The 15,389-nt window shown below is 40.4% G+C and overlaps 1 protein-coding gene and 1 long non-coding RNA gene across 6 annotated transcripts in view; one reads left to right on the top strand and one right to left on the bottom strand.

Annotated features, from left to right (window-relative positions):
* Positions 1–15,389, bottom strand: part of COL12A1 (collagen type XII alpha 1 chain) — a 124,320-nt gene that overhangs the window by 36,492 nt on the left and 72,439 nt on the right. For all 4 annotated transcript variants that reach the window (XR_011854222.1, XM_072142113.1, XM_072142112.1 and 1 more), the window contains 10 exons: positions 13,646–13,788; positions 11,309–11,438; positions 10,923–11,042; positions 10,276–10,422; positions 9,052–9,168; positions 8,732–8,878; positions 8,502–8,576; positions 6,579–6,718; positions 5,859–5,982; positions 5,236–5,379 (listed from right to left, as the gene is read on the bottom strand). Coding sequence is in view for 3 of the 4 variants with exons in the window: in XM_072142113.1 (XP_071998214.1) it covers positions 5,236–5,379; positions 5,859–5,982; positions 6,579–6,718; positions 8,502–8,576; positions 8,732–8,878; positions 9,052–9,168; positions 10,276–10,422; positions 10,923–11,042; positions 11,309–11,438; positions 13,646–13,788 (1,287 nt within the window). In the remaining variant the exon portion in view is untranslated. The remainder of the gene's footprint in view (positions 1–5,235; positions 5,380–5,858; positions 5,983–6,578; positions 6,719–8,501; positions 8,577–8,731; positions 8,879–9,051; positions 9,169–10,275; positions 10,423–10,922; positions 11,043–11,308; positions 11,439–13,645; positions 13,789–15,389) is intronic.
* Positions 1–15,389, top strand: part of LOC140121930 (uncharacterized) — a 73,011-nt gene that overhangs the window by 34,521 nt on the left and 23,101 nt on the right. The window lies entirely within an intron of this gene.

Raw genomic sequence — 15,389 nt, 5'->3', positions numbered from 1 at the left:
TAGAGTCAACATTGTGCATGATAAATTAGATTTAAAAGGGTTGGTCCCTTTTCTCTAGATCTGTCCTATTACTCAAGTCTCTGGATGTACCTTTGTCTTCACCACATTAGAAAACGTAAGCCTTTCCCTATTCTCATCATGCTGCCCTTTGCATATATATACAGAACCTCCTCTCTCTGCCTGCTCCAGCCCGTCCTCATGGTGTCACTCACTCTGTGTCTCTCTCACATTGTCCGTTTCACTGACAGACACAGGAAGAGGGGATGGGGAAAGCAGGATGAGTTATAACTCTCCTACTACATCCCCTCCTATTCATGAGTGTTCACTCATGTAAACAAAGAATCATGGAGAGTCTGCGGACAGCACTAAAGTAAGTATTATTGAATCACTTGATGAGCATTCAGGGATTATTATTAAGGCAATAAAGGCTCATGGGCAACTTATATAAAAGAGTGGCCAACCCTTTTTGGACATACTCCAGCAAATGTATTTTTTTTTATCTTTGGCCTATTAGAAAAGTACCTGATGCTAATGGTATTAAAGGTAATTAGAGATGAGCGAGTATACTCATCCGAGCTTGATGTTCGTAAGAGTATTAGCATACTCGGAACGCCTAGTTGCTCGGACGAGTATTTCCCCTGCTCGAGCATTTAATTAAGAAAAGACAGTGAAGAACAGTGAAGAATACAATTAAAACAGTGAACATGTGAACACAGGATCATTTAAGGGAAGAACACAGTGAAGAACACATTGCAGATGTTCCGAACATCTGCTAACTTAGCCGAGCCTAACGAGCGCCTAACGGTGGAGGAGCGGGGCAGGGCTGGAGGGCTGGAGCGAAACGGAGCGGGCATCACGGAGCGGAGACTGGATCAGGCATGCAGGACCGGAGGCTGAAGTGGAGCGGAGCGGGGGCTGGAGCAGGCATGGAGGAGCGGGGCTGGAGCGGGCATGGAGGAGCGAAGCAAGGCTGCAGTGGGCATGGAGGAGCGGGGCTGGAGTGGGCATGGAGGAGCGAAGCAGGGGCTGGTGCGGGCATGCAGGAGTGAAACAGAGCGGGCGGAGGCTGGAGCGGGTATGGAGGAGCGGAGCGGGGTTGGAGCGGGCATGGAGGAGCAGAGCAGGGCTGGAGCAGGCATGGAGGAGTGGGGCTGGAGTGGGCATGGAGGAGCGGGGGCTGGAGCGGGCATGGAGGAGCAGAGCGGGGGCTGGTGCGGGCATGGAGGAGCGAAACGGAGTGTGAATGGCGGAGAGGAGCGGGGGCTGAAGTGGAGGCTGGAGCGGAACAGGCTGGAGCAGGACCAACATTCCGACCCTGATCACATCACAGCCCAGCCCGAGCACAGAAAGAACAGTAAAGAACACATTGCAGATGTTCCGAACATCTGCTAATTTATCGGAAGACACGCGCAATAGTAACAATTAGAGATGAGCGAGTATACTCGTCCGAGCTTGATGCTCGTTCGAGTATTAAGGTACTCGAAACGGCTCGTTGCTCGGACGAGTATTTCCCCTGCTCGAGATCGAGCATTTAATTAAAAAAACACAGTGAAGAACAATGAAGAATAGAATAAAAACAGTGAACACAGGATCATTTAAGTGAAAAACACAGTGCAGAACACAGTGCAGAATAGATTACAGATGTTCGGCACATCTGCTTACTTGTCGGGAGATACGCGCGGAACGGTGCGTACAAAATAGTATGTGAAGAACAATATATATGTGTGTAAAGAACACATTGCAGATGTTTACATACATCTGCAATGTCTTCTTCACACATATATATTGTTCTTCACATGCTATTTTGTACGCACCGTTCCGCGCGTATCTCCCGACAAGTAAGCAGATGTGCCGAACATCTGTAATCTATTCTTCACTGTGATCTTTACTGTGTTTTTCACTTAAATGATCCTGTGTTCACTGTGTTCACTGTTTTTATTCTATTCTTCACTGTTCGGCACATCTGCTAACTTGTCGGAAGATACGCGCGGAACGGTGCGAACAAAATAGTATGTGAAGAACAATAAATATGTGTGAAGAACACATTGAAGAACACGGTGAGCAGGACAGAGACACCGGGGAGCAGCACAAAGACACCGGGGAGCAGCACAGAGACATCGGGCAGTGGCACGGAGACATCGGGCAGCGGCACGGAGCGACACGGAGACATAGGGGCACGGAGACATAGGGGCACGGAGACATAGGGGCACGGAGACATCGGGCAGCGGCACGGAGCGGCACAGAGACATAGGGGCACGGAGACATAGGGGCACAGAGACATAGAGGCACGGAGACATAGAGGCACGGAGACATAGGGGCACGGAGACATCGGGGCACGGAGACATCGGGCAGCGGCACGGAGCGGCACGGAGACATAGGGGCACGGAGACATAGGGGCACAGAGACATCGGGGCACGGAGACATCGGGGCACGGAGACATCGGGGCACAGAGACATCGGGGCACGGAGACATCGGGGCACGGAGACATAGGGGCACGGAGACATAGGGGCACGGAGACATAGGGGCACGGAGGCATCGGGGCACGGAAACATCGGGCAGCGGCACGGAGACATAGGGGCACGGAGACATAGGGGCACGGAGACATAGGGGCACAGAGACATAGGGGCACGGAGACATCGGGGCACGGAGGCATCGGGGCACGGAGACATCGGGGCACGGAGGCATCGGGGCACGGAGACATCGGGCAGCGGCACGGAGCGGCATGGAGACATAGGGGCACGGAGACATAGGGGCACGGAGACATCGGGGCACGGAGACATCGGGGCACGGAGACATCGGGCACGGAGACATAGGGGCACGGAGACATCGGGGCACGGAGACATCGGGGCACGGTGACATCGGGGCACGGAGACATCGGGGCACGGAGACATCGGGGCACGGAGACATCGGGGCACGGTGACATCGGGGCACGGAGACAAAGGGGCACAGAGACATAGGGGCACGGAGACATCGGGGCACAGAGACATTGGGGCACGGAGACATCGGGGCACGGTGACATCGGGGCACGGAGACATCGGGGCACGGAGACATCGGGGCACGGTGACATCGGGGCACGGAGACATCGGGGCACGGAGACATCGGGGCACGGAGACATCAGGGCACGGAGACATAGGGGCACGGAGACATCGGGGCACGGAGACATCGGGGCACGGAGACATCGGGGCACGGAGACATCGGGGCACGGAGACATCGGGCAGCGGCACGGAGCGGAACGGAGACATAGGGGCACGGAGACATAGGGACAGGGAGACATAGGGGCACGGAGACATCGGGGCACGGAGACATCGGGGCACGGAGACATCGGGGCACGGAGACATCGGGGCACGGAGACATAGGGGCACGGAGACATCGGGGCACGGAGACATCGGGCAGCGGCACGGAGACATCGGGGAGACTTCAGTGGAAGAAGAGCAGCGGATCCCGGGACAGCGTATCTCCCGACAAGTAAGCAGATGTGCCGAACATCTGTAATCTATTCTTCATTGTGTTTTTCACTTAAATGATCCTGTGTTCACTGTGTTCACTGTTTTTATTCTATTCTTCACTGTTCTTCACATCTGCTAACTTGTCGGGAGATAATATACGCGCGGAACAGTGAAGAATAGATTGCAGATGTTTGCATACATCTGCTAACTTATCAGAAGACGTTCTTTTTCAATTAATTAACACATTTTATTCCCGAACCATGGTCCCTTTGAAAAATGCTCGAGTCTCCCATTGACTTCAATGGGGCTCGTTATTCGAGACGAGCACTCGAGCATCAGGAAAAGTTCGTCTCGAATAACGAGCACTCGAGCATTTTAGTGCTCGCTCATCTCTAGTAACAATAGTATGTGAAGAACATTATCTGTGAAGAGCACATTGTATGGAAACATCTGCAATGTATTCTTCACACATATTGTTCTTCATATACTATTGTGAAGAACGCAGTTCGGCGTGCGTGTCTACGGATAAGTTACCAGATGTATGGAACATCTGCAATGTGTTCTTCACTGTGTTCTTTCAATGTGTATTTCAGTGAAAACATCTGCAAATATCTGCAATGTGTTCTTCTTTAGTGTTCTTTCAATGTTTTCTTTCAGTGAAAAATGCTTGAGTCTCCCATTGACTTCAATGGGGTTCGTTATTCGATATGAGCACTCCAGCATCGGGAAAAGTTCGACCCGAGTAATGAGCACTCGATCATTTTAGTGCTTGCTCATCTCTAAAGATAATCTTTTACTGACAGCTGTATATGTCAGTTATCTGCTCCCTTCTGGTCATCAGCTGTATCCTGTAACTAAGATTCTGATTCCTTAAACTGGGCCAGTGTCTTTTGTCTGGACAGGAAGTCAGCGACAACTATGCTCCAATAGGAATACTTAGTATAACCGACTTCCTGTCCACACACTAGATGCTGTGAAGAATCAGAGTGTCAGTCACAAGACACAGCGCAGCAGAATTTAACAGATAACTCATGAATACATCCATCCATCAGTAACAACACTACCTTCATTATAATTAACACCATGTACCTTTCTAGTGACTCAGAGTATATATTTTTTTGGCTGGAGTGTCTTTTTGCATGCTATTAGGAAAACTGATCTTGCATTCCTTAATATACAGATAAAAGAAGGACTTTCATTTAAAATATGTCTCTCCAAATGAGTTGTTAGCATTTCAGACTTTATAATATGACTGACTGTTATTTATTGTCTTGGAACAGCTAGAGTCACAACAGGGAACACTTTGTAGCTTCACAGTATGTGTTATACATATTATTCTCTAAAAAAAAAGTTGCATGCAACAAAAAACAAGTTATAGTTTCAATGATCAGACTGAGAAATAAGTCATGGATCATGCTTCTTTTCCAGTCATTTGAACATAGTCAAATGCCCTGTTCCATAATAAAGGTGGAAATGTGCATGAAGGGAAGACAATTTTCTTCTTGTCTGGAGCAACATATGTGTCTTTGCCTTGAGATATCCAGAGATTTGGGGTTAAGATTACTAGCTTTTAGAAACCTTACCTTACAATAAAGTAAAATTCTCTATATCTCCTGATTTATCCTAGGGAGTCTCAAGCTTAGAGGAAGATATGGAAGGACATATCTATTTATCAAATAACTGACATTAGTCTTAGAAACCAATGTTATAAGAAAGTATTCATTTTGTAGCCAGAACAACCAGAAAAAAATATTTAATTTCACTATGATCCTTTTATGGAGAAGCATACCAGAGTGCTGAATTTCCATGGCAGACTTCTTAACTTCATCCTGGGATCTTCCATCCGTCACCACTACAAGCACCTTGGGAACAGATCTTCTCATTCCATTTGCGAATGTCAAAACTTTATCACGCACAAACTTCAAGGCCTTACCTGCAAGAAAACATGCACAATACTTACAGCTCTGCTTAACCCACTAGTAACAATTATTATCATTATTTATAGAGCACCATTAATTCAATGGTGCTATGCATGAACTGATGTTCCATATATTTCATAGATTATATTAAAGTTGGTACTATGACAACATCTACATTTAATTTATTTTACGTGATTTAAAGAAATCTACCATCAAAATCAAACATGATAAACCAGAGACACTTAGTTATAGATCTAGAAACCATGGTAATCTTCTTATATTTGTTATACATGACCTTTTCCACATCTAAAATCAACTTTTTATATGTGAATCAGCCAGAAGTGCAATGGGGGCATTACCAGAGCCCGTCCGCAGTCAGGTGCCTGGTTTTATGAGTAGGTGTCCCTGGTTTATCATGCTTGATTTTTCCTTTAAAGCCCAAACATGGATTTTTAGATTTTATGCAAGATGTATCTATACATTAATACTGTACCAGTTTTCGTGTTTCCTCCCTTGTATCGGACATTAGCTAGTGCACCCAAAGCTTGTGCTTTGTCGGCATATGTATTCAGCTTGAATTCAGTTTGGGCTTCATCACTGAACTGGACAAATGAAACCTGTAGGAAATCAGATATTAACAATATTGTATATTATGCTTATATTGCATTTTCTAATTCAGCATGCATGAATTAATGCATATTAATATGGATTGAAGAACTCAAATATTTAGAGTACTGTGAACAAATTCAGGAAACTCATGAAACTGAAAAGTTTAAAACATGGGGATAACACATATAAGCGAGTAATCTCATTCCACCCTCCACTGGGCCTTTCATTGTTAATACATAACTGTAAACTATGTTACACTCATATTTTACTCAATAACTATTAACATGGTCACCTAATCAAAGTCTCTAATAGATGGTGTACACTGTTCTACAATATATGGCTTTGCAGCTTCTGTCAGGCTACAACCTCCTTTTGCAGGGTATGCTAGGAGATCTGAAGGATCCAGATTACTGTATAAGCTTATTGAAAAATACAATTCGAAAAAAATAATGTGCTCTATTTCTATTGCCATCTACCCAATACAAAGATTGCTTTTATCAGAAATGCCTTAATAAAATATGAGCCCTTCTTAGCTTCTACTAATACATTTGTGATATGTTTCTATGCAAACCCAGATCTTATTTTGTATTGTTGTTATTTTCACCTGGATGCCAGCAGGATTGATGACATCAAAAGCACCAATAGTGTTAAAAATAAATTGCCGGACTTTGTTAAAGTTATCATCACCAATACTCCATGAACTGTCAATCAAGAAGACAATATCTGCTTTTGCCCCTTTGCACACTGAAAAAAAAACAATTACAGATATCAGCAATTGGACTATTTTTAATGGAAATGTTGGTTAAGTGATAATTCAGTGATAGGTCATATAAGTGTGTTAAAGCATAGAAAGTGGCATGAAATGTGCTAAAGAAAGCAAGGGGTCAGAAGCCAGGCCAACTAACAGGTGGTAAAATGTCCTAGACCAGCGATGGCGAACCTATGGCACACGTGCCACATGCGGCACGCAGAGCTGTTCCTGTGGGCACGCGGGAGCGCTGAATGTTATTGTGGTTCCCATAGAAACCACTGCCGGGAGAAGAGAGCAGCATGATACAGCTGCTCATAATAGAATTGGGCAGGGGCATAAGGATCTGGCCCTTAGATACAGGGGTCCAGCGGCTGCACTGTTCAATGTGCTCTTTTGGGACCCCTGAGCACAGTAATATCGGCAGGAAGGCAGTCATTGCTCTGCCTTCCCCCCTGCTAAAGCCGGGACTCACACAGAGGGCTGGTCACCTGACCCGACCAGCCAATAGGAGAGGAGAGGAGGGGGAGGAATCACCAGAGCCCGGGCTGCATGTAGCTGCAGTATAGAAAGGTAATAAATGATATACATAAAGTGTAGCATCAGCTCATTCTCCCCTTCTCCCCTGCTATCCTGTAAACTACATCATGCAGCTATTCATATCTTTCCAGCACCCTCATATCTATCTATCTATCTATCTATCTATCTATCTATCTATCTATCTATGTATCTATCTATGTATCTATCTATCTATCTATCTATCTATCTATCTATCTCATATCTATCTATCTATCTATCTATCTATCTATCTATCTATCTATTATGTATCATCTATCTATCTATCTATCTATCTATCTATCTATCTGTCTCCTATCTATCTATGTATCTATCTATGTATCTATCTATCTATGTATCTATCTATGTATGTATCTATCTATGTATCTCATATCTATCTATGTATCTATCTATGTATGTATCTATCTATCTATCTATCTATCTATCTATCTATCTATCTATCTTCTCATATCTATGTATGTATCTATGTATCTATCAATGTATCTAACTTTCCATCTATCTATCTCATATCTATCTATCTCCTATCTATCTATCTATCTATCTATCTATCTATCTATCTATCTATCTATCTCATATCTATCTATCTATCTATCTCATATCTATCTATCTCTCTCTCTCATATCTATCTCTCTGTCTCTCTCATATCTATGTATCTAGAAAAATGATCTATCTATCTATCAGGGCCCACTGGTGTCTTGTTACACCACTGGGATTGGGGTCACGTATAAAGGTCAGCAGACCCCTATATGTGACATATGACATAGCTATAAATAAAATACATCAATATTAAAATGGGGCAATTCTCTCTATAATGCTGGTTATCAGCTGCAGGTGTACCTGAGCTCTGCCCCAATCCTTCCCCTGAACAGTATACAACAGTTTTAGGCGAGCAGCGGACAACAGTACACTGCCAGGATTTTTTAACGTTTATTACAGAAGTCCCTATATAAAACACATATGTGGGTTTTTTTTTAATTTTTGTCTTGGCACTTTGCTATAAGTAAGTTGGGTTTGAGTTGCATTTTGGGCACTCGGCCTCTAAAAGGTTCGCCATCACTGTCCTAGACAATCTATGCACCAGATATGTTAATAACAGAAGTGAATGTTGCACATTGTGATTTATTCTTTTTTTAGCTATAACAATTTTTTTATAACATGTATAATCACAGATCAAAGTCATAAAATGCAATATATATTGCTTACCTTCACGGGCTGGAGGTATTGTGGGAGGTGGAGGAGGAGCAGGAGGCTCGGTTGGTGCTTCAGTTGGCTTTATCACTAAAGGTTAGGACAATTTATTTAGTTTTACTAGCATTGCAAGAAAAAAAAATGATACTTATAATCTATTCCTTACCCTAAATCAACTTTAAAATTCTGAATTTATGTTTTTACTGTCTAGATAAAGTTCCAATCAGTGTTTATGTTTTACTTACAAGTGCGATCATTGGTTGAAACTCCTCTGCCCTCGAGGTTTGGTGTTTGTACAAATACTGTGACAGTATATTCAGTGTCAGGGTTCAGACCACTAAAACAGGTTGATGAATCAGATCCAGGTACTGTTATTTCCTGGCCACGGGATCCTGTAATATCATAAATTACAATAATTTATCACTACTTTCTGCAATGAGAGAACCATTCGGTGTTTTACAAATGATACACACTAATTTTATCTTTATTATATTTTGTATATAGATAAGTAATGTATTCTGAATAATTGTTTTTAAACAAAAATCAAACAACAATATGTCCTTACCATCAACTGGATTTAGCTTGACTCTATAGGAAGTTGCAGCCCTGTGAGGTGTCCATTTAGCACAGAGTGAATCCCATGTCACCTGGTGGGTTGTCAGATCTGTCACATTGAGGTATACTGCAAGTGGAGATATCAGATATTTTAAGAAAAATTATGAGTCTTGAATTGAGTTTAATAAGAGATTCACTATTTCATCATTCTTGAGGATCAATGTGAAACTGAAGCCTTAGCAAATGTCTTTCGCACACATCGAGAGCCCTTGTCATCCATATAACTTCTAAATATTTCCAAATCATTTGATTAGCTATGTAATAATTCAGCTACAGATTTGGACTTGTAGTGCTATAAACTAGAGAAACAATTTAGTACTGCTTGGCTGTAAAGAATGCTGAGTAATTAGACTAGACCCAAATGTTAAGACCTCAGTGTATTCATGAAGAAGTGTTAGCAATTCATCACGCCACCACTCAGGATGGTGCGTGAAAGGGAGCTATGTACAGTAAGTAGATAAACACAGAAGACTGACAATGGCTTCAGAGATGTCAGAGAGGGGCGTACTCTTCTTATGATTACTAAACCAGATACATGTCATTTGGGTTTTCCCAGTATTCCTTGTAGCTAAGCTGCAATGCATTGTTTCTGCCAATTGGCTACTAGGAGTAAGTAACTTTACAATAGCAGAATATTAAGATGAGAGATTTTCTTAAAAGTTTAGTTTTGAACAGAGTCCTCCAAACGTTGATAGAAATGGCTATAATCATTTGTTATCATTTGGCAATGAATAACATGACATGATTCATGGAAAATAAATAAAAGTAAGATAACAGGATGTAGGTAACACAACTCATATCAGAAAAACTGATTAAAATTGGGTCTACAACTACATTTACAACCTTGAAATATTTACAACCACAACCCACATTTCTAGGCCCTCTGATTCATAAACTTGGAAGAAACAAGGCATCCATAATTATATTTACCACACAACTTGCAAAAATAATCATTTCTCTTATTGCCAAGCACTATTCAAGTACAGTTAAAGGTGGCATATACACGTAGCTAAGCTTTTGCCAAAATACAAACCCAAGTGCTAAAGAGACCTGTCACAAATATACTTGTGTTTTGTAGAACACATCATTTAAAAAAGATTTATTAACATCAAGGACCTCTTATGAGGTCCTACTCCAGCTTATGTTTCTACATTAGTATAAGTAGATGACTTACAGGTTGTTCCAGGGCCGTTGAGTGGTCCACTGAGCCCTGTGTCATACTGAGCAAACACTTTAACATCATAGGTAGTTCCAGGGTTAAGATTTTGAAGAGTGTATGAATTTACATCTCCAACAAATACTTCCATAGATTCATCAGCATCTTCATGAAAAGTAGAAAACAGTTACTTTGAGAAATTTAAATAATAGTTATAGAAAATGAAACTCTTAATTCTCTATGACCATGAAAAAGGTTCTCTGATCAATCTGACTATGTTTATATTAAATCGGAACTGTCACCAAATAATGTCAGCTGGGCATATGTTTTCCTTGTATGAGCACTCAAACAAATCGCAATCCATGTAGGACATGGCTTAGGCAGGACTGCCAGGACTAATAAAGAGGACTCCCTTTTAATAAGCCAACTCTTGGCGGTCGCTGCTACATTTGGCTTTTCTGAGACTTTTTCTTTATAATGCTGGTCTTTCACTTCAGGTAAAAGGAAGTGAATGCTTAAGATTAACTCTTTCCATGCCTAGAGCATATTTCAAAGCTCTGTAAGAGGATAAGTCTATCATTGACTATGAAGAGGAAACTCATAAGACGCTTTATCAATCCTTTACACAAGATTTATCTCAAGATTTTTAAAAAGATTATAGTTACCATGAGGCTGGTATACAAGTTTATAGCCAAGAACTGGAGAGGTTGCTCTATCCCAAGATACCCGGAATCTTGTGTACCATTCGTCAGATACTTGCAGATTTTTTGGTGCAAGCAAGCCAACTATAACATAATGATGAAATTCATTATAATGAAACATGTTTCCAGCAATGAAGCATACATTTATATAAGTAATATCATTTAAAAACTTAGAAATGTAGTATGTGCCTCTACTACCACATAAATAATACTCTTAACAATTTAAAACCTTTTACTCTTTTAACAAATTTACAAAGACAAGCTATTAAACTGACCATAGTCAGAGACTGCTTCAGAAACTGGTTATATAACTTATTTAAGACAGTAAAAATACATATTGTTTCTTTTACCTGTTCTTCCATTTCCAGTGAGTTGTCCTCCATCTCCATCTGCATACACAGCCACCACAGTTATTTTGTATGGTGTGTCTGGTAATAAGGGTTGAAGGACCACATTGTTTCTTCTACCAGGAACAGTTGTCTTAAAGAATGTGTAATACAAAAATATAGTTATAGCTAATAACTAAAGCTAAAAACTTAATAAAGCATGATGGAGATTATGCACTTTAGTCAGTAAGAAGAGAGTGTTTGAGTGTTACAGCTTTTGTATGATCCTTGAACCTCTTAACAATCTAGAGTATATATTAAAAATAAATTATACTGTGCTATAATAGTATTAGTACAGTAATGGAGATATGTGTAGCACGCACAGTAACAATGTATTCTGACAAAACCACCGTAAACACTTGAGACCAGACATAAAGTATAATAACGCAGCTGTTCTACAAAATGAACAATAGAAAGCAGAATGTCTACAAAATCTGGAACATATGTATAGACGTGGTGTGACACAACGCGGGGACTGGCTTGGAAATATGACAAAAAAAAAATACTATGTCTGCTATGGAAAATGTGCTGTATTCTTAGGGCCGCACAGTATAAATGGTGCTTGCAAGCGAGTATATTATTGAAGTATTCTGAGGTTAGTCCACAATGCCTAAAATTCATCTGCAGAACTATGGAACTTTACGTCTCAGTCTGTTATTTTGTTCCAATTTTGTGTTTAGGACATGTGCCGTGTATATACCAATGGGGAAAAACGGGGGATGAGGGGATGAGCTTAGCTAATCACATTAAAGAGGCCACAACTCAAAACTGAAGTACAATTAAACCAAGAAAACAAAGAGGATGCAATAATAAATATAAAATATAAAATAATAAAAAATCGAAATCAAAAATTGTATTGTACAAATATCAAAACGCTATAACATAAATCTCAATCAAAAGGAAGCTTAGAAACACTTAAAAATGTGCAAAACATCATCGCACATACCCCTAATAATGGGACAAATATGAACCTGAAAACCAAAGGGACCACTCAATCTCTACCTATAACCTATAGGATGTACAGAGTAAAATATAACTATATATCCAAACGTTCATCAAACCTTTCCAAAGATAAACATTTCCAGAAATTATAATAACCACCAAAATACAATACCACAATGAAGTAAATGGAGGGAGGCAGAAGGTGACCCAAGGAGTAAAGTAGGGTGAATGGAAAAAAGACGCTTTTCGTTGCAACACTTCCTCAGGGATAAGTCATCCCTGTATGGACAAGCTGCATGTGTGCATAAAGGACTGGCCAGTGGAAAGTGAAGCTATAAAAGAATCAATATCAATATCTTGCTTGAGAGGTTCCGATGCATTCATGCATACATTTTTTGTCCTCTGTGAAGGCACAGTAGGAATATGGAAATACGTTTTTTAAGATGGGATAAAATAAGCCTTAAATGGCCAGCTCTTAGTATGGATATTTTTAACTTCCCAATCCCAGTCAAAAGCCTCTTGCTCACTACACTAGTTACCTACACTCTACTGACAAGATGCAAAGACATCTAAACAGTCTAGTGTTGCTAATCTGTTCCTTTTGGAATAGATATACTGGTTTGGCTTTAATCCCACATCATGTCATTAGGCTTCTTGAAGGTCCTGCTTGATGTTAAGGCAGTCCGCTTTACAAAATAGCAAAAGAGGTAATGTTTTTCTTATCCCATCCTTGAAAAAGTATTTGTATAATACCCCAGTGGAGCCTCAATGGCAATAAATCCCAACACGCCTTAATAGGCAAAGTCTCCATAAGGAAAGCTTCTGCTTTCCAACACTCTGGGGTCATTTATATTAGGTTTTTTTTTTAATTTTGTCTTATATTTGCGACTTTTTGCAGTACATTTGCATATTTGCAACAAAATTTGTGATTTTTCTATTCATTTTTGTGTCTGATATATCATTGTGTGTATGCATAAAGCAATTTTGCCGCACATCATGGTAAAATGGCACAATTTTGGCACAAATAAACTCCAGTCACAGGCAGACATCAGTTAAAGTTTAAAAGGATGTTGCAGAAAAAAAGCACAAATGTCCTGAATAAAATTAAATGATCCCATTTATGCTGTAATCCCTAACAATCTATAGCTTATATAGCGTTCAGTAAAGCTGAACTTCAGGGAACTTTTGTAAGAAAATAAAAGGGAGAAGGATTATCTATTGCAGTCACAATGTGAGATTGTGTCATGATAATAGTGGGTGAAAGGTTTTATAATAGTGACAACTGAATTGTTTAGGTCATGAAAAGAATCATATGTTACAAATAAGAGATAAAAGGAAAATTTTAAAAAAAAAACTTACATATTCATCAATAGGATCACCAACAGTTGGCGAATAGATAATTCTATATTGTTGGACTGGACCATCAGCGTGATCCCAGTTGACTGACAGACTGTTGGTTGTCTCTCCAAAAACTTTAATGTTCTTTGGCCCGCTGCGAGGCACTGCAGGGAAACACATAATTACAAACAATTATCAGTCTCGATATTAACCTTGATTTTTCTTAACAGCAATGTCAAATATTTAATATGAACATGTGAATGCAGGAAATTCTGAAGTTTCCAACCACACTCCTGGTGTCTAGTTGCTGTACACAATCTTTGTAGTACAAAGCCGCCAGCTAGGACATACTAGCAGATTATTAAGAAATAAACCTACCGCAGTATGGATAAAATGTGGAAAGAGGGATACCACAACTATTTGGAAGGCTTTTAGTAGCTGGAGGGATTTGCAAAGCAGTCAGCAAAAGAGGGGAAAATTCTAATATAACACAGGAGACTTTCCATACAGAATTCTTTATAACACAGCAGAATAGCTGCACTCTCCTCAAAATATAGTGAAATATTGCTTTTAATAATATCATTTCATTGGATGCTGCCAACATACAAGAATGTGCCAAATCCAAGGGTCTCTCTGGGAGTCTTTGTATCACATACCGTATAAATAACACTATTGTTAGCATGACAGAATATGTTATGGTCTCAATATACAACAGATTATTTTATATTTACATGTCTATGTAGTATATAGATATTCTGCTGTGCACAGATTGTCATCACTGCCTGTACACAGTAGGGCTCCTTGAAGGGGTTGGCCACTTCTCTGTTTTTGTAATGTATATACAGACAGTCCCCGGGTTACATACAAGATAGGTTCTGTAGGTTTGTTCTTAAGTTGAATTTGTATGTAAGTTGGAACTGTATATTTTATCATTGTAGCCCCAGCCAGAATTAATTTGGTCTCTGTGACAATTTGATTTTAAAAATGTTGGGTTGTCATAAGAACCAGGATTATAAATAAAGCTTCATTACAGACACATTTGATAACTGTTATAGATGTTTATTGTAGCCTAAGGATAAAGTACAGTAATTTAACAATATCCAGAGATTTGTTTGTAACGAGGGGTTGTCTATAAGTCGGGTGTTCTTAAGTAGGGGACCGCCTGTATAAGTGTGGGGACAGGATATTAGGTGATTTATCAATATACATCTATTAATAGTTCTGCCCCATTTTCTTGTAATGTAAAGTGAAGCCCCTGGTTCCGAAATGTCCATTACCTCTTCAGCTGCCATTCCTGCCCATAAAATGTCTGCATGTGGAGGTTCATTTACTCTCTAATTAACCAGGAACAGTCAAATTTATTGAAATTTAAAGAGTAAAATAACTGGTTCAGAAATGTCTTTTTTCTCATCAATAGTCATTTCTGTCCATAAAATGGTGGAGGGTCATGTGATCTTACCTGTCCATGACCATTTTCTCTTCCAGGAACTTAATTTATTTACTAATAAATAATATCCTGAGGTCCTGGATGGTAAATCGGTCATGGTTAGTTAGACAGCAAATGAACCTCCACCTGCAGACATTTAATGGGCAGGAATGGCAGCTGAAGAGGCAAAAGACATTTCTTCACTTTACATTACAAGAAAACAGGGCAGAAGTGTTAACATATGTATATTAGTAAATTACCTAATATACTGCCACCACGCATTACACATACATTCCAAAAACATGAGTGCCCAACCCCTTTAACTCATACACTCAAGCT

This window comes from Engystomops pustulosus, chromosome 3 (genome assembly GCF_040894005.1).
Source record: "Engystomops pustulosus chromosome 3, aEngPut4.maternal, whole genome shotgun sequence".
Classification (NCBI taxonomy): Eukaryota; Metazoa; Chordata; class Amphibia; order Anura; family Leptodactylidae; genus Engystomops; species Engystomops pustulosus.
The sequence above is the reverse complement of the archived record's forward strand: the minus strand, read 5'-3'. Positions and strand labels throughout refer to the sequence as shown.